Genomic DNA, 24907 nt, shown 5'->3' on the forward strand with positions numbered 1-24907 from the left:
GCGAAAAGACGCGCAGGGACATTCTTCTTAATAGATTGACTACACCGAACTCAAGTGCACCTCATACGCAGATGTTACAGAGGTGGGAGAAGTACTCAGATCTTTTACTTTAGAAAAAGTAGGAATACCCTTTTACAAGTAAAAGTCCTGCATTCAAAATGTTACTCAAGTAAAAGTACGAACGTATTGTCAGCTAAATTTACTCATTTTCCAAATTGGCCCATTTCAGAATGATATATTATTGGTTTTGATTATAATTATTGAAGCATTACTTACTATTTACCTCTGAATTGTAGATTAAAAGTACAAATTAGTAAAGTAAAGCACAAGTACTTTAAAATTGTACTTAAGTAAAGTACTCGAGTAAATGTACTTTTACACCACTGACAAAGATCTTATACTTCAACAGAACTAGTAACACCACACAGTATTATGTTAAAGGTAAAACTCCCAAATGTTATTTAAAAAAAATATATATATATACAAGTTTCTATACATACTGTCTATAAACTATATGGATCAAGGGTCAATAATAATGTTATCTTATTTTCAAATAATACTTAATAGATTATTGGTGATTTAGTGGATGTATTAATAATATGAATTAATGCATTCAAAGCAACTAAAGCTGTCAAATAAAAATAGTAAATAGTACAATATTCACCTCTAAAATAATAGTGTAGAAGAGTAGGAGTATGATTCTATAGAAATGCATTATATTTTAGTTTTTTGTGTTCTGTGTGTAAAATCTGAACCTGCAAAACAGGTTGTAAACTGTAAGATAATTAGAAGAGAAAAAGTAGAATAGAAATGTCTCTCCTCAACATTGGAGTATTTAAAATATTGTTTAAGAAAAGGGTGATTGAAAACCAATCAAAATACTGTTGCTGTAGACCTGAGTCTTACTTCCAAATGTCTCATTTATTTTCACAAGAAAGCCTCTTGCAACAATCAAAGAATGGTAGTATATGGAAGACATTCAAAAGCCTTTTTGCCTTTGCACCCAATCTTTTAGGAAGTTTACGGTAATGTAATGCATGCACTTCGTCACGTTTACAATCTGGACATGGATATCCACAGTTTGTTCTCTGGAAGTTCTGAACACCATGTGGAGAAAAAAAAACATCTGCACATGCCTTTTCGGTTATTTCCTGCTCCAGAAGTTTCTTTTTTTGTTACTGTGCTCTCCCTGGCTCTGATCATTCTGTTGCCCATTATGTGCATGTGACCAATGGGAGACATGATGGTACTTAATTGAAACTAAATAAGGTTGGAGACACCGAATTAAAGCTGGCGGCAATTTGCTTTATTGGAGCAACATACAGTGGCAGGCTGAGGCACATCTGATGAAACACATATTATGATTGCATAATCTCTACAAGAAACAGTATATTCAAGCATTTATTTTGTCCTTAAAAAAATTGGTTATTGATTATTCAGAATGTTCCATTATAAAAAAAAAAGATGAATTATAAGCATATTAATGCGTGCTTTCAAACATTTTACTTTTGATTTCTTTCAAAAAATATATAGATTTTAAAATGTACTGTACTATACTGTAGGCCCATAAGGTTTATATGATTTCTGACCTGAAATGTTATTCATATATTATAATGGCAAACGTCTCCTGGACACTTTGAATGGAGTTTTACCAACAGGTGTCACTGTGGGTCAGAACAAGGTTATTGATCAACATTAGTTCAATCTGCACTCTGGAGAAGCATTAACCTCATCTTTGTTTTAAATCCAATCTTTAAAGTACACTTAAACAAAACCTGCCCCATTTCCCTAAGGGCTTGAATGTTCTTGCTTCATCTATTCTCCTCCATATCATGACTCGTCGTTGAGTCAATGCCGGGCTAATTTGCTCCCATGACACATTTAATACAGTAAATACAACTATATTTAAACAAAACAAGTTGTTGTGCATATATGCAGTAGCAAGTCATCTTTCCTACAATGAAACAACACGATAACAACTGTCATACATCTGGCCAGAGAGAGGAAGGTTTATTTTCCCAATGAATCACAATTATATTGTTGTTTTTATCCAGTGTGATGAACCTCAGTCTGAAAATGAGCGGATCTGAATTTCATGCAACAATTAACTCTATAATAATTCCTTATCATTTTTAAATGTGATCTTTAAGCCATAGGTCATACCAAATGTAAAATGATAAGCTTGTTTTAGATCAAATTAACAAAACCATTGATAAAAAACAAAGCAACATCAAAGCAATTTATTTTGAAAGCCACTAAAACTCAAGGTGTGTTAATCCTTAACTTTATGGTATCATGTGGCTCCTCTCTTGGTTACACCTCCTCCCTATTTAAAAGCACAATAACATCTCAACTCACCATTTTCTCATCATTTGATCTATCCCTTTCCAGTGGGATCATACGGCTGACCACCTCCTCCCTTCTGATTGAACACCTGAAATGGCGTTAAATGGTAAAATCGCCGTAGTGACCGGAGCAGCCCAGGGGATAGGAAAAGCAATAACAGAGTTACTCCTGCAAAACGGGGCTAAGGTAAAGTTTTCTATGTCCATTATAGCATAAAAGACAATGAATGAAGGTTGATCGGTGCAGCATTTATTATGGAAACAGTCCAAACGGCAGCCATTAAAAGCACAATTTTATATCTGATGTCTTTTCACTCGTTCAGGTTGCCCTCTTGGATACGAATAAAACTAAAGGGGAGAGTTTGAAGGAAGCCCTGGACCAACTGTATGGAGAACAGAGTACTCTCTTTCTACACTGTAATGTTGAATCAGAAGAGCAAATCAAAGGTAACACACACTCACTTGTTGGAGTTGAACATTTTGGCACTGGAAAACATGGCTGCTATAGTGTTCAAACTTGGCTGCAAAATTATTCTTTAACAAGTAATTGCTTTATTTTCTGCTTCAAGCTGCCTTTCAAAAAACTCTGGCAACATTTGGCAGAATAGACATCCTGTGCAACAACGCTGGCATCTTGAATGAAGTAGAGTGGGAGAAAACTATCTCCATAAACCTCGTAAGAACTTGTATTTATATTTACCACCTACAATAAAACGTTTCAAAGGTTAACATGTCCTTACCGGGCTGAACTCTTCAGTTGAACATTACCCCGTGTGCACTGCAATAAATGTTTTATGATGCAGGTGGCTGTTGTCAGGTTTACCTACCTGGCTCTGGAGCACATGAACGAGATGACTGGAGGTCAGGGAGGGGTCATCGTCAACACTGCATCCATGGCAGGTATGACCCACAATGCATTATAATGTGGGGTTTGTAGGACATAAATCAATCAAAGGCACAGAAATGCAGTGCAAGTAGATTTACTCAAGTACTGTACCCAAGTAAATGTGTTGCTACTTTGCACTTTTACCCTACTACCAAAGGTAAATCATTTATGTAATACCTTCACAGATTTGGATTAATGTGATATATAATCAACATTTAAAAAACTAATAATAACCAGTTGTACATTCACCAGCTTTGATAAACACATTAATGCATCAATATTTATAATCAAAACATATAATATGTTATTCTGAAATGGCGAATCTGCATAATGAGTACTTTTACTTTTGAGTATATGTTGATGCCAATACTTTTCAACTTTTATAATAGAAACATTTTGAATGCATGTCATGATCCTGGTTTTTAGGTTGCTTCCTGTTTTATTTTCTGTGATTGTATGATTGTGTACACCTGCTGCCCCTTTGTTTCACCTGTTCTCTCCAGCTGTTATTTTCTCTGTGATTAGTCTTTTAATTATAAATGCCTGTCTTCCCCGTTTTTCTTTGTCAGTTCCTCTCTTGTTTTCCCGAGGTCCTGCCTGTGTTTCTGTTCTTATTTGTGGTGACCCCCAGTCTGTACTTGTTCAATTTTCTTCTTTTTTTTTTTACTTTGCTTGGTCTGGTTCCCGTTATTTTGAATCAGCTTTATTTAATTAAAATCTCGCTTTTTTTTTTTACTTCCCTCCTCTTTTACTGTGTTAGCGTTCAATCTCTTGTTAAAACTTTGACAAGAAAACATTAACATTTTAAATTCAAACCTGGTATCACTGTGACTGGTGAAAGCTTTCATCTCTGTCCCACTTCTGACATGAATTAATCAAACAGGAAAGTACTGCATGAAAACAAAAGTATGTTAAATGATAACCCACATCTTTCAGGTCTAATACCTCCAAAAGCTGTCCCTCTTTTTGTTTGACTTTTATCACCCACATCCTGCAGGTCTGGGTCCTGCAAAAAGCTGTCCTGTCTATACTGCCACTAAACATGGAGTGGTCGGCTTCACTCGAGCAATGGCTGTAAGGTTTTTTTACTATATCTTTTATTTATAAAGAAAAGGACATCATGACTTTTAATTCCCAGTATGCTATACATTGTGCCTCTGAGCATTTAAGGCCTCATTATGTGTTTATCTTTTAGGCTGCCTCTATTGCCGCAGGCTACGGTGTTCGATTCAACGCCATTTGCCCAGGTGTTGTCCAAACTGAACTCTTGACAAGCCTGTCGAACAAATTGGGACAATTCTCCCAACTGGCTGATGAATTCCAAAGAAATGCAGAAAAAAGCACGTTAACGTGAGATGATTTTCTTTTATTTAATCAAACCTATTTTGTTTCCATATTTTTGCTGTGCATTTTGTACATAGTTATTATTTCTCTTTATAGAAGATATTGTTGCTAGTGGCAAAGTCTACCATGTTTACTGTTCACTCTCATTACACCTTGTCAGATCTGTATTACTCTAAGGGGCATTCTATTGTGTTTACTGCTTCACAGTAAACGCTTTCAATTGGCAAAACAGGTTGGCTTGTATTGTGAAGCAGCCTTAAGAAACGTAATAGGCTTGTTTGAGACGCGTTGCGGCTCGCTTCGAAAGTAGACGAGAATAGCCGATAGCAGCCGGGGGAGGTCTCAAAAAGCTTGCCTGTAGTCGGACAGCTCCGAGTCGGCTTCTTCTTCTTCTTCTTCTATTTCTTCTTCTTCTTCTTCTTCTTCTTCTTCTTCTTCTTCTTCTTCTTCTTCTTCTTCTCGTTTTTTGGCGGATTGCAAACAACTTTAAGGTGCATACCGCCACCTCCGGAGTCGGCTTGACTCGGTTTGCATTTATAAAGAAAGCACACATGTGTTTAATCGTTAATGTCAGATATGTACTAAGTAAATACATTTGTTCCTGCTCAAGATTAGATTCAACTTTATTGTTATTGCACATATTACAGGTAGCCTACTGAGACAACGAAATGCAGTTTAGCTTCCAACCAGGAGTGCAACAAGCAGTAAAGTGAAAAGTAATGTACACAATCTACAGAATAAAATATAGAATGAATTGAATGATGAATAAACAGTGAGGGGTAGGAATATACACAGCAGCCTGTGAGCAGTATGAACAGTGTGTATGAATATGCTAAGATATATAAAGTATGAAAACGGTAAGCAGTGCAAGTATAGTATAAGATATATAGATATTAATTGCATGATGATAAACATTGTGGAACAATTATGAAAAATGTTAATGGAGGGGGCGACGTAAAACGGACACAAAACAACAATATGGTCTAGCTGCGGCCGCGGACACTACAGCTGTGTCCCAATTCAGCAGCCGCATCGTCCAGTCCTGAGGATGCATTCGGAGACTCCATACGTCACTTCCGCCAAACGAAGGCTGTCCCAATTTTAAAAAAAGACAAGACTCCTCCGAATGCGGCCCACAAATGCAGCCTTCTTTCCCCAGATTTAGAGGATACATCTGATGTACACTCCGCGGTGTACCATATCCCAGGATGCAACGGGTGACTGTGACGAATTAATTTTAAATATATATATGGCTTGTAACGTCCCATCAACGGCTACAACGGTTTCAGCTGGATTCGTTTTTAAATGTACTCACCCAAATAGTAAACGACATGAAAGAAAAGTAAACCTATTTCATTTTTGTATTTAAATATACGGGCAATTGGAGATGTCTTCTTTATATTACATACATAAAATAATATGAAGTGAAAATATTTCTAAACCCTGTTTGGTTTTCATATTGTTGGGATTCATTATAAAGCTTATTTATTTATTTAACTGCTTTTGTTATACAAATCTTACTGCAACAATTTTGTTTTGATAGGGAGCAAGGAGCAGACTGCGCAATTTATCCAGATGCGCGGGGAGAATGAAGCCCTCTTCACGGGGGCCTGTTGCGACCTCGGGAAAATAATTTAAACATATTATATAACACCAAAATAAGTACAGCTAGATCTGACTCCATATTGAACAGTTTTTGAAAACAGTTTTGAAAACAGTCTGAAAACAGTTTGAAAATATTTTGCCTAGTGTCAGAAATGATTACCGGCACTTGTGACTGCAGCTGGTTGCTAGGTGACGGGGGCGGCAAAATGTAGGGGTAACTGCCGGTGACGTACAAGGACATGCTCCGTAGACCGTCTCATTTCGCAGGAAGCACACTGCATTTGGATGCAACCATGATGCAACGCGTCATCTGTGATGCTTCGACCACGTTGAGCTCCCGCCCACATCGAGCTCACTTGATGCGCTCTGCAGTGAGGGGCTTCGCGTCCGCGGCCGCAGCTAGACCCTTCTCAGCCACCGTAGTGTCGTGTCAGGTGGGCGTGTAGTGTACTGTACTGTCCGCGGCCGCAGCTAGACCCTTCTCCAAAACAACAACAAACTTTTGCTGAGCCAATTGGAGAGTTTCATCACCAGCACGTGGTAAAAACCACCAATGAGCGCTCAGCTCGAGATACCAGCGAGTCGTTTCCCATCAAGCATTTCGCTTCCGCAGCCCGTGGAGAGGAACTGCGCCGCCTCGCCTCGCTTGTCTCAAACAAGCCTAATGTTTTGTCATTGTTATTATTCTTTTATTTTATTGAGGTTAGGGTGGTTAGGTTTCTGCCTGCATTTTCTTTTTGGCAGAGTGTTTTATTTGAGTTGTTTTAACATGTTCTTCCTTTACCTCTAAATAAGGCTTATTTTCTAAAAGAAATTCAAATCAATACGTAAAATAGATTAACACTCACACATTTGGAAACGGGACATAAAAAGATTATTGTGATGTAACTGTTACAATATGGTTTTGCTTCTTTTGATAAAATCCCTTTACCTTTTTCTTTCAGTGTGTCTGAAGTAGCTGATTGCCTCCTCGAGCTGGTGACGGATGAGACCAAGAATGGAGAGGCCTTACAAATTAGATACAATGGAAAGAAATACATGACATTTCCTGTTTTTACCTAATAGGTAACGATTATACAGTCGGACCAACAAAACAAAGCCCACCAACTGAATCCTGTAATGTTTCACACTGCACTAACTCAATCCTGTAATGTTTCACACTGAACTAATCTGCTTAAAAATGTTTCATCATGGTATAATAATCGCAAACATACTTTACCAGTCATGTGAGAAATGATCTGTTAAATCCTTACACATCTGATCATATTCTAGATGATATAACATGGTATAATAATCGCAAACATACTTTACCAGTCATGTGAAAAATGATGTTAAATCCTTACACATCTGATCATATTCTAGATGATATAACATGTTTGTTTTAAGTTTTTTTTATATGTATAGTCTACAAAAATAACAATCTGATTTTATTAATAAATGAATAAAACCTTACATAACTGTCTTTCCTTTCAGTCAGTCACTGAAAAATCTTCAAGAAGCAAATATTGCTTGCTGCTTAGGCTTTGCCATCTGACTCTATTTGAATATTTTGCATAATAAAGGCAGCAAACGTAATACTGTGATTTTAAAAGAGGTTATGCCTCGCAATGCCAGTGGTAATCTGTCCGCTCATTCCTTTTGCCTTCCTGTTAATGCATGTTTGTTCTCTCTGTAAACAGACCCAGGAAATATAAGTCACTTGTACATCCACCCTGATCATTATCCATCACACATCCTCTGTTTTTATTCATTTGGTTATTTGATTGATTTATATACTGCACTGTCTTGTTTATGTCTCTTATGCTGGTGTTATGTATTGTGTATCTTGTTTTTTATGTGTTTGTGCGGCGACCTTGAGAGCCTTGAAAGGCGCCTATATAAAATAAATATATTATTATTTATTATTATTAAATCATTGAATAGAAGCACACATCTATTTCAAATCCGAACACATATGATTGTGTGTGTGTGTATCCATCGATTATTACTAATGTAATGTAGTATTTTTGAAGTCCGGCAATGCTACTTTTACCACAGTAAAGGGACACACTTGGGCACATGTATTGTAAGAAAAAGCCAATATTTTATTTCAGCAGTACTAGCAAAATTAATGAAAGGAGAAGAAGTGGCAACAGTGGCCAGCTTAGACTTCCCATGTACATTGTCGACAATATTAAGACATTTTAAATACAATTATTTGTCTGATGTAGTTGTAATCAAAGGCACTTCAGGCATTTCGTTTTTTTATTTTGTGCTTTCAAGAAGACAAGCATTGCAGTTTTGATTATAAAATCCAATACTACAATACCTGCCAATGCTGGCGTTGTGGATTTAATTGCAGGGAGCTTCTAACTGAAAGATGGAAAAGTCATGTATTGTTTTCCTTTAGGGATCAACAATAAAGCATCTCCATTCTTCGTCTCGTCTTTCACCAGCTCCATGACGCACTCTGCTACCTCAGACGTACTGAAATAAAAAGGGTACAGTGATTTTAATGAATACGCCTGTATCCAGTATCACACATGTTCACAAGAATGTATCTTAACATGTAAAGTCATAGAGGAGTCTAAAGATAATTGAATTATTTTCATGCTTTATGGAAATGTATGTCGTAGTACCTAAGGTTATGCATTGTTGAATACAATTGATATTTTTTGTGATCCTTAGTACAATCATTAACAAATCAACACAAGCAAGACTCACTTTAATACACCAAACTTGTCTCCAATCTGTTTGGCTACATCAGCCAGGTGGGAGAATTGCCCAAGATTGGATGCAATATCGACGAAGAGGTCAGTTTGGACAAAACTTGGGCAAAGAACATTGAACCGTATGCCATAACCTGAAGCGGTAGAGGCAGCCTAGGAAAAAACCCACATACACATTATTTAGATTCAACTTGTGTTCAAGACATTAAAAGGACAAGGTGTCTCATTCAGGAAAAGCAATTAAATTATACTCGCAAAAAAAAGCCTGTTCAATGTCAAAGCATTTCATATAATTTGCATTGATTCCCACACTGGGCACAACACTATCTCTGTACATGCACTTAAAGAGCCCATGTCATCCTTTTCCGGTTATTACCCGTCCCCTTGTGTGTTATGTAAACGGTATGCAAAGTCACAAACCCTCAAAGTACACCCTGTAGCGAGTAAAACTCTAACACAGAAAAGACCTGTCTATGCTGCCCCAGAACGCCTTGTTGGAGAACCAAGTGACGTAACGGCGACCAAATGGACCAATCCGTGGAGCTCCTCACACACACATAGGCCCAGTCTCAGGTCGACTATTTTCATTTCCTCGCTCCTCGCTCCTCTGTCTCACCGGAAGTTGATTTGTCTGCACCATACGTTTACCGCAGTTTTGGACAGTCTGCCGTGGTTCCATCCCATTTCAAAGTGCTGTTCGACGCTCAGCGTAACCCTCAGCGCACACTCAAACATCCAAATCACAGAGCTTTAGGACTATCACGGGGTTTGTCAAGCGAAGCGGAGAGAATACTTACTTCCGGGTGAAAAATTCTCTAAAGCAACTACTGCTGCTCCGACCCTCGGTCCTGACGGACTCCAACTTGTGTTTATTAATCAAACAAATAAATAAACACAAGGATAATGATGTGTTATTGTTGAGTAAATAAGTGTGTGGTTTAGAAAAGAATACAAAATTAGAAGAAAAAAAAAATGAAACAATACAGATTTCAGTATTCTGAGCCCCTACTCTCCCCATAACTGACGGCAACAAAAGTCCTACATTATTCAATTAAAATAAAGAAGTAAAAACAATAAGTGTGGCTTGATATTGAGTAAGAAAAAGGTTGATAAACGCTGTGAGAATGGATCTGCGGAGAGCATTTCGCCGCGATTCCAACTCCTCAATTACCAACGTTCAGGGAGCTCCATGCAAGTCAATGGGACGCCCTGCCCGTTGAAAACTGACTTCCAAGGGGTACCCTGTACGTAATAGAGTGACGGGGAGGGAGTGAGAACGTGTTGTATTGAGACATGTTTAATTATTTTTGGGAAATTTCTTCTCGAAAACCATCCTTACCGCCATGGCTCGAGTGAAGCCGACCACTCCGTGCTTGGTGGCAGTGTAGACAGGACAGCTTGGTACAGGGCCCAGACCTGCAGGATGGGGGTGATATCATTCAGACAAAAAGTTTTCTTAAAGATGTTACAACAGGTAAGTAAATTATATACATTTGGTCATTTTGTGGATGAAGTATTCTTTAAAATTATGAGTTCTTTATAAACGTTTTGGCTGCAATGAATGTAGCTTTTCCATATACCGTCCTTTGTCTGCAGGCTTAATTCTTTGTGAAACATATATTATTTGTATGTTATGCAAGATATATGATCTCTCTTCTTTTCTACCCGACTCGTTTCTGCAAATTCTGAGAATTTAAACAAAGTCAAAAGCAGTTTATAATAATAAACAATAATTTCTTGTAACAAAGACACTTTTTTGTCTGGTCTTTACCTGCCAAAGATGCAATATTGACGATGACCCCGCCACGACCTCCACTAAACTTGCTCATGTGCTCCAGAGCCAGGTAACTCATCCTGATAACACCCATCTAAAACATAGAATAGCTACTGTTGATTTTGGTGTAAACAGCTGTGATTTATTTATTTATGTCTATGAATACTTTATTGTGTACTACATATTGTGAAATAAAAAACTGAAAACTGAACTAAATTAAGTTTAAAAAGAAAGAAAAATGTTGTGTGCAGCGGTGCAAATAGTCATTTATGAAACACTGCAATTGTATGTGTTGTGGTCAGGGGCGCCGTAAGGGGGTGAAAAGTTAGGATGATTCTAAGAGCCCAAGACTGACAGGGGCCCAAACAATTTTAGAACATTAAGAAAAAAATGTTTAAGTAACCAATGTGATTATCTTTTCATGGGGCCCAAAATCCCTGGCGGCGCCCCTGGTTGTGGTGTAATTTACGGGTACAAGAAATGGACATAATAGCAGCCAGATGCAATGTGCTTCTCTCTACTTCTTACGAGGTTTACAGCGACAGTTTTCTCCCACATTTCCTCATTCAACAGGCCAGCGTTGTTGCAAACGATGTCTATCCCACCAAAGGCTTCTGCAGTTTTCTGTAAGGCAGCTAAAGAGAAGAAACAAGTTATTTGTTCATTTTTAATTTCATAACCAGGTGGAACTTGTCCTCTTATTTGGCCACATTGTACATTTCTTAGGGTCCAACAAATGGATATTCAAAAACAAAAAACGACTGGATATTTGTTTTTCGTTTTCAAATTGAAATACAAGGCGTTTTTCTTTATCATGGTCAAAAAGGGATTAACTAAACTTAAAAACGGGATGATTTTCATTTTCTACTTCTCAAAATAAAAAATAAAATCACTAGAAAACAGAAACAAAAAAATCCCCCGTTTTTTCATATACTGCTACCGGAAGTTGTCTTTCAAAATAAAAGCGCAGATGAGGACGTCAATCCGTGTATCTACGGTCCATTTGTTTTCACAACGAAAACAGCCAAGACACATATTGTGCCCAGAAAATGAACAACTCAGCCGTCTCTCCAGTTTGTTATTATTTTTTCTGCCATTAGTTCTTCGTGAGATCGATCCTGTTGGACTCAGTGGGCTAGTAGTGAAACTACTCCCACAAGTACTTAGTTTGTAATCCTCTGTCAATGTCCCCTCCTGAGTAAAATAATGTATGTTTCTCTGCTATTTTGAATCAGCGTTAAAACACCTTTCTTGATGAGACTGATATTGTTGGACAGGGCAGAGATGGAGTACTCGAGTCCTGGACTCGGATTCGAGTGCCGATTTTCGGGACTCGCACTGATTGACTCGACTCGGACTTGGACTCGTGAATTTTCGTGCACGATGACTTGGACTCGGACTCGAACACAGATAATGATGACTTGGACTCGGACTCGACTGGGACACTCCTTGGGTGACTCGGACTTGGACTCGACAACGACTCTCCCTAGGTGACTCGGACTTGGACTCGGACTCGAAGAGTGGTGACTCGAGAGTGACTTGGACTCGTGAATTGGTGACTTGACTACAACACTGGGACAGGGTATTTTAATTATTTCAAGAGGGCGTTTTATGTTTGCTTGTATTATCCTCAGATAGTGGTTTGATTAAATAACTAGTGACATTTTAATAAATATTGAAAGAAAGTGCTCCAAAAAAGGCACCTGGCCGGCTTAGCCAGTGTGTATTTTTTCAAGCACCACAAGATTCATAGTTTAAAAAGTACAATTCTGGGCCATTGATTGTGTAATTTCTCCAAGCACATACAGTAAAAATGTATTTGCCGGGCCGGCTAAAATGATTGGTCGTGCTTTTTACACTACTACTGTGTAGTTCCACAGATGACATTTTTTTATGGATTTTTTGTCAAAGCACTTAAGATATTCATTGCTATCGGGATGTTAAGAGCATTCCATGGAATATAACAAAAAGTGTATCTCGAGCCGGTTTCTCAAACTTACCCCACCTTTAACTGTTAAACCCCGAGCCTGTTTTTCAGGTTTCAGGCTCGCTGCTAGTGGAGTATGAAGAAATACAAGGTGTGTGAATGGAGTGAAAAGCGTGTGAGCTCTGGACATGTGACATCTCTTTCTAACCGTCAGAGCCAATGGAATCGAGGGGAACTCCCATATAGTCCTTATTTGGTCATGTGTGTGTATTATACTGCAGCATAGCCAAGACCGGAAGCAGCAGCCACTCTGGTGGCTACCATTAGCAGCTAGCTTTTGCTCTGCGATTTTTACATAAAAATGGAATTATGGATTATAAATAATTCCAATTATTGCCCAGGAACTTTATCAACCTATGGATTAACCGATTCAGCCGCGTTTTTTCTCGTTTTAATGCCATTGAACACGTCTTTTGATCAGATTAACAGCTACAGTGAGACGATCTCCCTAGAAGCTACGTAAAGGTACATGTTGTGATGTCTTTCTTTGCTTCCCCTGTCGCAAGTTCGGATCACTCAGTGATGATACTATATCCCTAAATAATCTGTGGAACCTCAGCTTTAATCGGAGATCTTGTATGTGCAGCTACGATAAGTAATAAGGGTACTTTTATCTTGAGTTCTGTGCCAATGTCCGTTAGCATTTTTCGCTAACGGGTCATTTAGATGCTTCTTATGAGACTTGTGTTTTGTTTTAGTAAAAATGGTTTATATCGTCAGTTAGCTGGGATTATTTCCATTAATCTGGTATAACACATTAATAGGTTCTTAAATATTAAGATCCCCTGAGACACTGTTTCCTGAAAAAAAAAAAAACAGGGTTCCCGCCGGCGGGGACCTTGGGGCTTAACAGGCTAAAGACAGGACTATTCAGTTAAGAGAAGAGAAAAAAGGAAAGAAAACTGTTATAATGGGTGATGTAACATTAATGACAGACATAATATGAGGTCCTTGGCACTCAGACTGACGGATCATTTTGTGATCATGGGGCATCACCCTTGTATACAGAATCAGGACAATATCATATGGAGTCAGACACTGGAAGTGTGCTGGAGGCGTTGACTGGGACTGATGGAAGGATGAGGCTGATGAGACTGAAGAATCTGAAAGGAACAAATTAGCGGCAAAGGAATAGTTATATATTAAAAGACAGCAGCATGATAAGAGGGCAACCATGTGACAGAGTGTGTCACTTTGCTGAAGGATATTTGTGACCAGCTATCCAGGCCAGACTCTAAAGACTTTCTAAGGTGTAAAAATGCCGGAGTACTGACTGGAAGTATTGCTGATATCATGTCTACCATCCTCTTAAAATACTCTGTCCAACAATATCAGTCTCAGGAAGAAAGGTTTTTTAATGCTTATTAAAAGAAAAACATGCATTCTTGTACTCAGGAGGGGACATTGACAGAGGATTACTGGAAAAGTACACAGTAAGTACTTCATAGTACTTGCGGGGGTAGTTTCAGTAGTACTGAGTCCAACAGGATCAATCTCACGAAGAACTAATGGCAACAAAAAACAATTCCCTCATCAAACTTAGCAGAAGTGGCTTGATTTTGTTCTCAGCAGGGAACTTTGACAGAGTATTTCTCAAAAAGTACACAGTAAAATTACTTCAATGTATTGTTAGTATTAGGATAACTAATACAAAGTCAAACAGTATCAATTTCATTAAGAACTAATGATAACATTTTCTTTTTATCACTCATCAAAGATAGCAGATAAACATGCATTATGTACTATGGAGGGGACTTTGACAGAGGATTACTCAAAAAGTACACAGTAAAAGTAGCCTATACTTCATTTCATTTCTGGTAGCAGTTAAATTAGTACCGAGTCCAACAGTGTCAGTTTTATTAAGACCTTGTGAACAAAAATATTTGTATCACTCATTGAATATAGAAGGGGAAAAAATGAAGAGCAGCTGATTTGAAAAAACAAACTGGAGATACGGCTGAGGTGACCAGGGGCCTTATGTATAACGCCGTGCGTAGGATAAACGTGGGAAGGTTGCTTACATAGTAGAAATCCGAAAAATAGGTCCATACATTTTCCGCCACTTTACGATTCACCAAACATTGCGTACCGGCGAGGAAAGTGCGTATGGCACTTCCTACGCCTGTTTCCCTATATAAATCACAACCGACTTGAAATGCGGTGCAGCTTTTGCGGGCTTCACGTAACGCCCATGTTTGCCTATAAATAGTCAAAGAAACGCCCTTTCATTCATTCATTTTGACTGACTGCATGGAGAAGATTGCAGGAAATGACGACAGAACAGCTACAAAAACATCTCACACCGTAGCCTCATCCCAATACCCCTCCTCGACTCCTCTCTTCCCCTCCTCTGGCACTTGACCCGGAAATTGATCAAGACACGCCATGTTGAAGGACGTCCCAATAGCTGAAATGCACACGGAGGAGTTGAGGAGGGGTGAGGCAGGAGGGATGCGGGAGGAGACGAAAGGGAGGATACACGCGAGCAGAATACGCGGAAGTGTTTTCACTACTCGCGTATAAAAGCTTCACAGCTGGTTGATTTCAACAGAGGAAAACCGACAACTGAAAGATGAGTGGAAAAGCGTCACATAAATGTATAAGTGCTCACAGCTCTGTGGGAATTATTATGTGCAATTCATTTCTAAAAGGCTTTCACATTACTATAATTATATTTTTATTTAAAAGTAGGCTACATTTTACACCAAAACGGAACACAAAAGCAGGACCAACCATCATACATTGAATTCCTTGACTAACAAGAGAAATAATCATTCATTTAAATACATTTTTAACAACAAATGGGCCGGTTCTAAGGGGTTATTCAGTTAAGCCCGATGAGAGGGGATACAGGAGCTGTGCACATGTCATCATTAACAGACGTCGTTTAAAAGTGACGTTTGAGTGAACGAGGACATCCCAGCGCCATATAGACTGAGAGTTACATCATCTCCGTTCACTCCAATGGACCACTTTTTTACAGCAATGGCGGATCGTGGAGCCCCTCAATCGTTCCCCGGAAGTTAGCGCCAAGGCTAGCAGAGCTGTAGAGTTGCAGCATAATAGACTGTTCTTGACGGACTTTTAAAGGTAAGAAGATGTTTAAAGTAGGGCCGGGACTTTAACGCGTTATTTAAGATGAATTAATGACACAAAAATTAACGCATTTTAATCGCACTTATTTTTGCACCGCGGAACGTTTCTCACTGGATGAGTTTCAGAGGTACCGATTATACTGGAGCACCAACTAACGTTCATGACTTCAGAAAACAACAAACCACAGTGAACAATAGTCAAACATGAACGAAGAAGCTGATGAGACCGCTTTGGTTGGCCCCGTGAATGGGACATTTTGTTTTAAAAAACGGACGGATGGAAGCGTCGATAAGAGCACGGTTGTTTGCAAATTATGCAAAAAGGAATTTGCATATCACCGCAGCACATCAAGCCTCAAGTATCACCTCAATGCAAAACATATAGCAGCTAGCGTGGAAGCAAGCGTGGACGTTAGCCCGACTCGGAGTACAAGGACCCACACCCAATTCGCGTTGATCAAACAGTGGCCTATGCAACAGAGAGATTTTATTTTTCATCAGAATATTGGAAGAATAGGAGGGATTGAGGTCAATCACTGGCACTTTTTTATTTTATTTTAAATGGTACACTTTATGTTGAACTATTTATTATGTTGTTGGTGCAACTGGAACTTTATGTTGAACTGTTTATTGTTTTGGCCAAGGTTATTGAGAGAGTTGGACTGAAATTTATTAGATTTATTAAATCAACTATTGGTAAATCAACAAAGTCTGTTATGGCCTCTGAAGCAACAGAGAGATGTTTTCTAATAGTCAGGGTTTCCAATGTTCTGAATGTCCTTGAAAGTATTGTGTTTTACTTAAAAAACAAAGTGTTATAGTTTACAGAAGGTCTACCTACCTATAGGCTACCTGAATCTCTGAAATGTACTATATTCCTAAATATGCTATTGCTACACTTTATGGCAAAATTGCACTTTTCTGTTGGTCTTGATTAAGTACCACCTTAAAAAAAATTAACAATGTTTTGTTGCTTAAGCTTATGTATTCAGTCATTATTCAATGGTATACTAAAATCCATGTGAAAAAAAATTGCTTCTCACTGTTCTCAGGTCAAATATTTATATGTGATTAAAAATGCGATTAATTTCGATTAATTAATTACAAAGCCTCTAATTAATTAGATTAATTTTTTTAATCGAGTCCCGGCCCTAGTTTAAAGATTTACATTGCGGATATTATCAGTACATCTGATTCAAATTAACATGTGTATTAAAGGATGTCAGTGGATTATCCCTAAATTAGTAGATTTAGGGAATGTTTACAGATAAAGGATTAAGCTAGGATACCATACCATAGTACCATACATTATACCATAGTGGTTGAATACACAGTATTAGGAAACACTTTATACTTACTGGACATGTTATACTCATTACATACTGTATATAAAATATGACCAAGAATGTGAGACAACTTTATAGAAATTCATATCACATCTGTTACTGATGCCATTTGTCATACTTTGTTAAACTCACAAATAATAAAGTTCCATAACTTCAGTTGGGAACAAAGACCACACCTTATCTCCCCAAGGCAATTTCCCATCCAATAGGTGTGCTATATAGGTGTGTATAACCCTTTCTCCTGTCTGTTACTCCCTTTTTCAGCACAACAACCAGAGGGGGATTCAATGGAGCCTGAATACCTGCACTGAGACCCTCACCCTGCACCCTAAGTCTCAACTCTCAGTGTTTTTCAAGCCTTTCCCTGTTTTTTTGTATTAAACAAAACATTAAGCTTTCCCAATGGTGTGGTTTTCGTTTTGTGAAAAAGTGGATATGCAGTGTTTGTATATAATAACCTCACATATTTTGTTGCTGTTGGTCGTGAAATTGCTTCTGCTGACTTGAGCCAGCCATTTTTTCCTCCGCTCTGTGTCAGTGGGGAAGCCGTACATTCGTACTCCTTTCTTTGAGCGATTTGAGCATCCCCAGGCAGCACAGCAAACCATGGTGGCGACTAGGAGGCAGCCCAGCAAACCAGGACAACACGGAGGAAAAGGCACAGACAAACTGCATGATATGCTATTCAATGTTTATTGAATTCCATGTATTTGCAATGGATGTTCCTAAAACAACACATTTAACATCCTCATCATCATGCTGCTGCTGTTGCTGCTAGTCCTTTAATAGTCACCTGTTTGTCTCCTGTCCTTTCTGAAAGCCATTAAGATGACATTAGTCATTTAGATAACTTGTGTCCTCAATTACCATGGGATTACTGAAACTACCATGAATTTAAGAAAATGGTAGAAATGAATCTAATCTGAATTTTGAAGTATTTCTTTAGATCCCCTCCCTCTAAATATATCAATAAACATTAGAAAGTGATGCTCCTGACTACCATACAGGTTTAAGAAGATAATATTGGTTTTAAAGAATTCAAAGCTGTAAATAAACAGCAACAGGCTCTTTAACCAAGGCACTGTTAGCCTAACATGTAAACTAGTTGTTCACACTAATCCTAATATTATCACTTAATATTAGCAAATTCTATTTTATTTTTTAAAACATATTGATGTAGATACATACACATATCAATTTGTTGTATAAATATTGCAAATCAAAACCTTTATTCACTAATAATTACCAAAAATCGTAGTTCTATCTCCTGTTATCAATGCAGTCACATTGCCCGCCATGAACTTCCGGGGAACGATCCTCGTCTACATATAAAATATTAGTTTCATGGAAGTTACACCGTCACATATACTGTAAGAGCATTAAGACATACAGTACATAGGCTAAAACAAAACATCTAAAGATATAACCTTGCACTTTGATAAGTCTCGTGAACATTTTGCCTATTTTGACATTTTTATAGATGAAAATTGAACTAAAGAAATAAATGCTAGATTAATCCATATTGAAAATAGGTGTCAGCTGCTACACTAATTATAATAGTTATATTTCTTAATTAATTAAGATAAGATATTACTGTATTGATCCCAATTTGGGAAATGTTTGTGTTGCAGCAGCATAACAAGAAAAACAAAATATAAATTATTATATATACAAAAGTATGTGAGGGATGGAATATTAAATTGAATATAAATGTAAAATGTGATTTTACGTCCAAGAGAAGCTATGGAGCAGAGAGTTCTCTGCCAGCCAGAGGTGATTTGTTATTAGTTCAATATGTCAAACTGATTTCCCTGACTACAATCTTTAGTTACATGGTGAAACGTTATGCTGCTTTTACTAATTAGACTTATCATATAAGCCACACAAATTGAAGCATTTTACATTAAAATGTTAAAAAAATCTTCCCGGGGGGGGGTACCCCCGGACCCCCCTAGAGGATGTGAAGTCCACCCCCCCAATTAAAACATGTTATAATATATAATAAATTTGAAGCCTTGTTATATAAGCTGTCCAACATGTCAATATGTTTCTCTTTTTGCAGTGTATTGGTCTTTTGTAGAGGTTTTTCATTGCCAGCTAAAATCTTGCCTAGCAGCACATTGGTCAGAACCAGCCCTGGTGTCATCCCCACAGCACCCCCCATTTGAAACATGTTCCCACGGCTATGGACAAAAATGTAACGTCAGCTTACCTCATGGCACGAGTCCAGAGTCTCCTTTGGAAAACATTGGCCGGGAAACGATAGAACAAGCACGTTTCATACGAAGACCTGTGGCTGCAACCCGGAGCAAAGCAACAAACCATTGCGTAGCTAACTAGTAGCGCTAGCTTTCGCTAACGTTAGCTAACGAAACGAACTGCCGAGTAAAATTGGAAAACACTGGTAATTAATAATTCTATAATTTGTAAAACTACGGTGTTAAAAACGACAATTTCAAAAATACAGATTCTAATGGTCAGATATAGATATACAGATACTAAAGATAGGCAGGTACTTGCTTTCAAGAAGAACACAGGGGAAAACAAACTTAGTGGGAGTGTTTACGTGTTCGGCGTAATGACGTACAACGGCCTCGACAATTTCTGTAGTCCTATTCAGCCACTCGGTAACAACCATCGTTTTTCAGACACGTAAACTCTTCAAAAATCCCCAGTGGGGTCACTGCTGATGTATTTAATGTCGTAGAACAAAACGTGATTTACCTCTTAAATTTATGTCAACCACAGACCTTATTTCGAGCTATTTTCCAAAACCCTATGGAAAAAATGCATTGCTTTTTGAGGAAGGAACCGGAAGTGCTAAAAATGCTAACTTACTTCCGGGTTTTACGACGCGTCACTGCGGTTCTCTATATCCACCAGTTAAAGGAAATACAACTAATGTGTTGTTTTATATTAGCTGTACAATTTACCACATATGGTGCTCTTAGTTTCCATACCTCCTGTGTTTTACGAGCGACTTATCAAGTCTTGGCAAATGGCATGAAACACGATTAAACATGCATTAAACATATAAAACCATGCTCGTATCTACAACCTATAGAAATGCAAAACGGCGTCAGTTTAGACGTAATTCTGTCCTCCTTCTTACCGCATCATTTATGGGAAAACATTTCATAACATTAACACAACATATTCGAGGTGGTTTTAAATAACATATCCGTATTTATTTATTTCTCCCAGTTATGTTTTTGTGTGCACTGAGGAGTCTCAAACAGGCGTTTGTGAAATCATTTTAAGATTGGCTTTAATCAATGTTTGAAAATGAATTCTTCATATATGATGAGAGGTAACATTTTATTGATGGTATTATTTCCACATATTTCTCTCCATTCTTCCTTCTGCCAACGGTGTCGCAGTTTCCCGTCTCTCCCGTTTTTGTGCTTAGTGCGTACGCATAGGTTAGAGTTTGCGTGGAGGACCGCACGTTTTCCCGTCAAGTTAGTATTTTATAAATCGCAAACATTGCGTAGAAACTGCCGTACACCATTTTTTTAGCGTATATCCCTTTATAAATGAGGCCCCAGGTGCCAGAAAGCCACAAGTGGGACAGAGCTCTGTCCCACTTGTGGCACAAACATACTCTAGAGTTTCCAGCTGTTGTTCCCTTTTAAGTACCTCCCCTATTTCCGTACTTTGTTTAACTTTGTGAGTGAGTGAGTGAGTGAGTGAGTGAGTGAGTGAGTGAGTGAGTGAGTGAGTGAGTGAGTGAGTGAGTGAGTGAGTGAGTGAGTGTGTGTGTGTGTGTGTGTGTGTGTGTGTGTGTGTGTGTGTGTGTGTGTGTGTGTGTGTGTGTGTGTGTGTGTGTGTGTGTGTGTGCTACCTTTGATCTGCTCTTCTGATTCCACATTGCAGTTCAGGAACAAAGTTTTCTCTAGCCCATATTGTTTTTCGAGGACCTCGATTGAACTCTTTCCAGCTGTTTCATTCACATCCAAGAGGGCAACCTGAAAGACATAGGATTAACACATATCTAAAAAGTTTATTCACAACATTCTAGGAATAAATCTTTCTTTAAAATGTTCAGTTTTTGTTGAACTGGTTTCCTCTTGATTCAACTTTATGATGATTTTGGAGGCTATTTGCTCCTTGAATTGATCCCCATTATGTCAATAAAGATAAGGCACGATGCAGTGCTAAATTATGAAAAACGTTCATTTATAAAACTGATTTACCTTTAAAAGCAGGTTCAAATATGACTATAATATCTGCATCACATTTAAATATTAAGAATGTACCTTTTAGTTGTCACCATAATTCATAGGCCTACATAGAACATCCATGCTGTTACCTTCAATAGGATCTCACACAATTAAAGCTTTACCTTGGCACCGTTTTTCAGGAGTATCTCCGTTATTGCTTTTCCTATTCCCATCGCTGCTCCAGTCACTACTGCGATTTTACCGTTTACTGCCATCTCAGCTGCTCAGTCAAAAAGCAGGATTCTCTCCGCTGAAAAGTCCCTGAAACAAGACAAAGTGAGGAAACGAAAAAGGCTGGTATTTTTAAGATGACACCGCCCCTCGCAGATCCGGCGGCAGACAAACGCCTCTGGGCGGGCATTTGATTTACCAGGGCGGGGCGGGCCCACCCCACCCCGAAACTTACATATCCCGGAAATCTTAATTGTCAACGGGGAGGTTGTTAGACGCTCGAGATTTCTCAACGGGGAGGAAGGTGCTCGTGAATTGTTGTTACGGAAAGAGAGGGGTTTTAGGTTGCCATAGGGCTGTTGACGGTCTTATTATAGGCTACATCCATTGGTTGGTTTTGTGGCGCATTTGTAACGCTGTGCCAATTTGGGCAAGCACGCAGGCAAACTTGAGGAGCGCACACAGGGTGGAGAGATGGAATGAAGTTGAGCGATGGAGAGGAAGGGAGATAGAGAGATTGAGCGAGGCAGAGAGCGTGTGCAACGGTCTGCTTGCGCACAGAGCAGTTTGTGAGAGAGCCGGCTTGAGAGTCAATTTCTCTTCAAAATATAATTGATTGCCAGCCTCCCTTGTCCCTGGCTGGCTTGCTAGCTCGTTGGTAACGTAACTGATTTCTTCTAATGTGCCTGCATCTGGCGCTGAGTTGCCATATTCCTTTCGTGACCCACTTCCTGATATCCATTGTTGCAGATAAATATAAATGATAATAGCCAAACTAACCTAGCAAGAGTAAACTGACAGGCTGGCTGCTGTGCCGCATCTCACTCAAAAATCCACACGACTCAACCCAGCGAAAAAAACAGTCTCTCGCGCAGCCTTTCATTCAGAATTTCATAGCAAAATAAAAAAAATGATATTAAACCAATCTTTCAACATAGCTTAAAACAAAAATAAATATTAGGACAAAGCCCTACAAATAACAACAATACACATAGGCCTGATAATAAAACAATTAATATGTTGTATTCAGCCCTGATTAAAACAGCGGGCCCAAATCCTGTATGGACGGGCCCAAATCCTGGATGGGCGGGCCCGACCCCATTGGGCCCGCCCATGACGCCGGGTCCCATCCTGTCGAAACATGATGAGGGTATGTTTATGTTAAAACTCTATTCAGGTTTTACTTTAAACGGATAGAAAAATACGTTTCACCATTAAGGGAAAATCTTAGAAGAGAGGAACAAATGCTGTGTTTTCCATTGAGTATAAACTTGTTGTTGATATTGGCTCCGAGCTCTGGTGATTGTAAAATCATCTTAAATAAAACCAGACCTTTCAGGAAGCATCTGCGTAAAAGATCAACAAACAGGTACGATAATATATGTTCCGTCTATAATCTTACACAAATACAAACCAATGCAAGTCAATTTAGTCTTTTAACTCTTGCGACTCCTACCACTTGTGCTGTTGAGATATGACGCACATTTCCGTTTAAAAACATTACGACCAAATAACTTTGTTCTGGTAATCCCATGTGAGTTTAAGATTTAGTCATTTTCCAATACTGTTTCTGTTCGTCAATACACGATCTTCCACTCAGTATATGAGTCTGTTGCCATTTGTAATAATACGTAATGAAGCAGCGATTATCTGTTACTAAAACTTGAGTAGCCTATGTACTCGGTGAGACCATGTTGGTGTATTGTACGAGTGCCGAATTTAAAAGTGCATACTGTTATCTCTAAAACTAACCTTATTGTCATTTTAATGATTGTATTTCCCTTTAGAAACAAGTCACAATAAAATAGACATTTTAAATGGAGTTTGGGATAGGCTGGAAATAGACTGGCATACATACAGGGCCGTATCCAGGATTTCCTAAATACCGAATTCCAAATATGTTAGGGGGGTTCGGGGAGATTTTTGGGATTTTCATGATCTAGTTAGGTGCTTTTTAAGTCCTGTGGGGGGTCACACATTGGATAATATATTGATTTCAAACCATGTCAGTGGGCTGACAATGTCAGCATAAATTATTTTTGAAAGTGTAATACATAAGAATCAGTTGATTGTTACTATTAATGATCTGGACATGCAGAAGAGGCTAACATGATCACAACATTGTCAACATTGATTTTCCATGTCTCTCTCCTTTCCATAACCTGCACCCTCTCTTCGATCTTCTTTAGTCTCTCTGTCTTCTTCCTGTTCATTACTCTCTCTGTCCTCTACTCTTTCTCTTTGTTCAATCTCTCCCTTGTTGTTCACTTTTTGCTCCTCCTCATTTGTCGCTCCTGCCAGTGAATTAAAAGCAATTCAGCCATTTAGTTAATTTCACTTGTTTGTTTGCATTCTTTTTGTTTTATAAAATTGTATGTTATTATGAAATCATAACTGCAATAGATGTACAGTATGTTGTTTTACAGTTATGCCTATTGTAAATTAAGATTATATATATATATATAGATAGATAGATAGATAGATGGGGTTATTAAGCCTACATTCTTTTGTGTGACTGTACCTGCAGTTCCTCCCTGACTTCCATCACTTTCTCTCTCTCTCTTTCTCTCTCTGCCTGTCCTGTCTCTTCCTTACCAAAGCTGAACTTCGACTGACGTAGTCTTTTCATTATATCTGAGTCAGTGTAAAAAGAAAACAATACAATGTTATATCTCCATTGTTTTACTCAAATTGAAATGAAAGAAAAGCATTACAACGTTTGTTAAAAGGTAATCCTTCTGGCATTGGATGAATGTAATTAACTTTAGCTTTCTAGCTAGTTTATTCAAGCAATTTAAACCAAAGTATTGCCTATAGCTGCAATATAAGTTAGTGTTCATGTTGTCGGACGTCCACTGACTAACGTAGAGCGTTCACACAGGATCTGCTGGTCATATGATGTCCTGATGAACAGAAACACAAGCAGCCCGCTGGACTCAGATCTCTAAATACCTCATCACTCCTTCGCTGCTCCGGTACAAGTCCGGGCTGCTGCGGTGGTTTGTTGATGTATGTCGTCTTCTTCTGTTTGCTTTAATCAAGGCTACGTAGTTATGCAGCGCCCCCATCGGCAGTAAATGGAAGTACTACAAAGAACCCCGTTTAGTGCAATTATTTCACATTTTTTGTATACAGCTCGAAAAATATTACCGAGGTCCGGACCTCGGTGACCTCAATGGTAGATACGGCCATGCATATGATGTGTAAGTGGTTGTGGCCACTAGATGGAGGCACAGTGCTGTTTGACCTGATAGTTCCTAATCCTCTACTTATCTTTTAACCAGAATAAATAGGACAGGCAATAGGCTTTAGGAATTTCCCTTCAAACTTATGTTGCCAATAGATTGCTTTTCTTACCCAAAAGTAATTTCTATGTTTTTAGTATGAAAGATATGTGTAACCTATATGTTTATGTACATTATT

At 38.4% G+C, this 24907-nt stretch overlaps 2 protein-coding genes across 3 annotated transcripts; one reads left to right on the plus strand and one right to left on the minus strand.

Annotated features, from left to right (window-relative positions):
• The first annotated feature begins 2342 nt into the window (after nt 1–2342).
• LOC307020398 (15-hydroxyprostaglandin dehydrogenase [NAD(+)]-like) lies at nt 2343–8081 on the plus strand. Its single transcript, XM_079651728.1, has 7 exons — nt 2343–2532; nt 2669–2792; nt 2915–3021; nt 3149–3245; nt 4229–4305; nt 4427–4581; nt 7125–8081. The coding sequence occupies exons 1-7, from the start codon at nt 2440–2442 to the stop codon at nt 7240–7242; spliced, it is 771 nt and encodes a 256-aa protein (XP_079507854.1). The 5' UTR covers nt 2343–2439; the 3' UTR covers nt 7243–8081.
• A 160-nt stretch (nt 8082–8241) lies between these two features.
• On the minus strand, nt 8242–24569 carry LOC307020397 (15-hydroxyprostaglandin dehydrogenase [NAD(+)]-like). Of its 2 annotated transcripts, none has more exons than XM_079651726.1 (8): nt 24437–24569; nt 21436–21574; nt 20935–21058; nt 11191–11297; nt 10660–10756; nt 10228–10304; nt 8884–9041; nt 8242–8646 (listed from the first exon to the last, which is right to left on the minus strand). In XM_079651726.1, the coding sequence occupies exons 2-8, from the start codon at nt 21526–21528 to the stop codon at nt 8529–8531; spliced, it is 774 nt and encodes a 257-aa protein (XP_079507852.1). In that variant the 5' UTR covers nt 21529–21574; nt 24437–24569; the 3' UTR covers nt 8242–8528. The 2 variants fall into 2 exon arrangements, with proteins under 2 accessions (XP_079507852.1, XP_079507853.1); XM_079651727.1 differs by lacking the exon at nt 24437–24569 and adding an exon at nt 21720–22109.
• Nucleotides 24570–24907: the final 338 nt, after the last annotated feature.

This window comes from Notothenia rossii, assembly GCF_949606895.1.
Source record: "Notothenia rossii genome assembly, chromosome: 9".
Classification (NCBI taxonomy): domain Eukaryota; kingdom Metazoa; phylum Chordata; class Actinopteri; order Perciformes; family Nototheniidae; genus Notothenia; species Notothenia rossii.

Bases quoted from the DNA above. Each gene is read 5' to 3' on its own strand.
- LOC307020397 (XM_079651726.1), bottom strand. From the start codon at position 21,528: ATGGCAGTAAACGGTAAAATCGCAGTAGTGACTGGAGCAGCGATGGGA. The intron at 10,757-11,190 runs GTAAGAAGTAGA...TCTATGTTTTAG, and splicing joins AAACTGTCGCTGTAAACCTC to ATGGGTGTTATCAGGATGAG. The intron at 9,042-10,227 runs GTAAGGATGGTT...GTTTTTTCCTAG, and splicing joins GCTTCACTCGAGCCATGGCG to GCTGCCTCTACCGCTTCAGG.
- LOC307020398 (XM_079651728.1), top strand. From the start codon at position 2,440: ATGGCGTTAAATGGTAAAATCGCCGTAGTGACCGGAGCAGCCCAGGGG. The intron at 2,793-2,914 runs GTAACACACACT...TTCTGCTTCAAG, and splicing joins ATCAGAAGAGCAAATCAAAG to CTGCCTTTCAAAAAACTCTG. The intron at 4,582-7,124 runs GTGAGATGATTT...TTTTTCTTTCAG, and splicing joins GCAGAAAAAAGCACGTTAAC to TGTGTCTGAAGTAGCTGATT.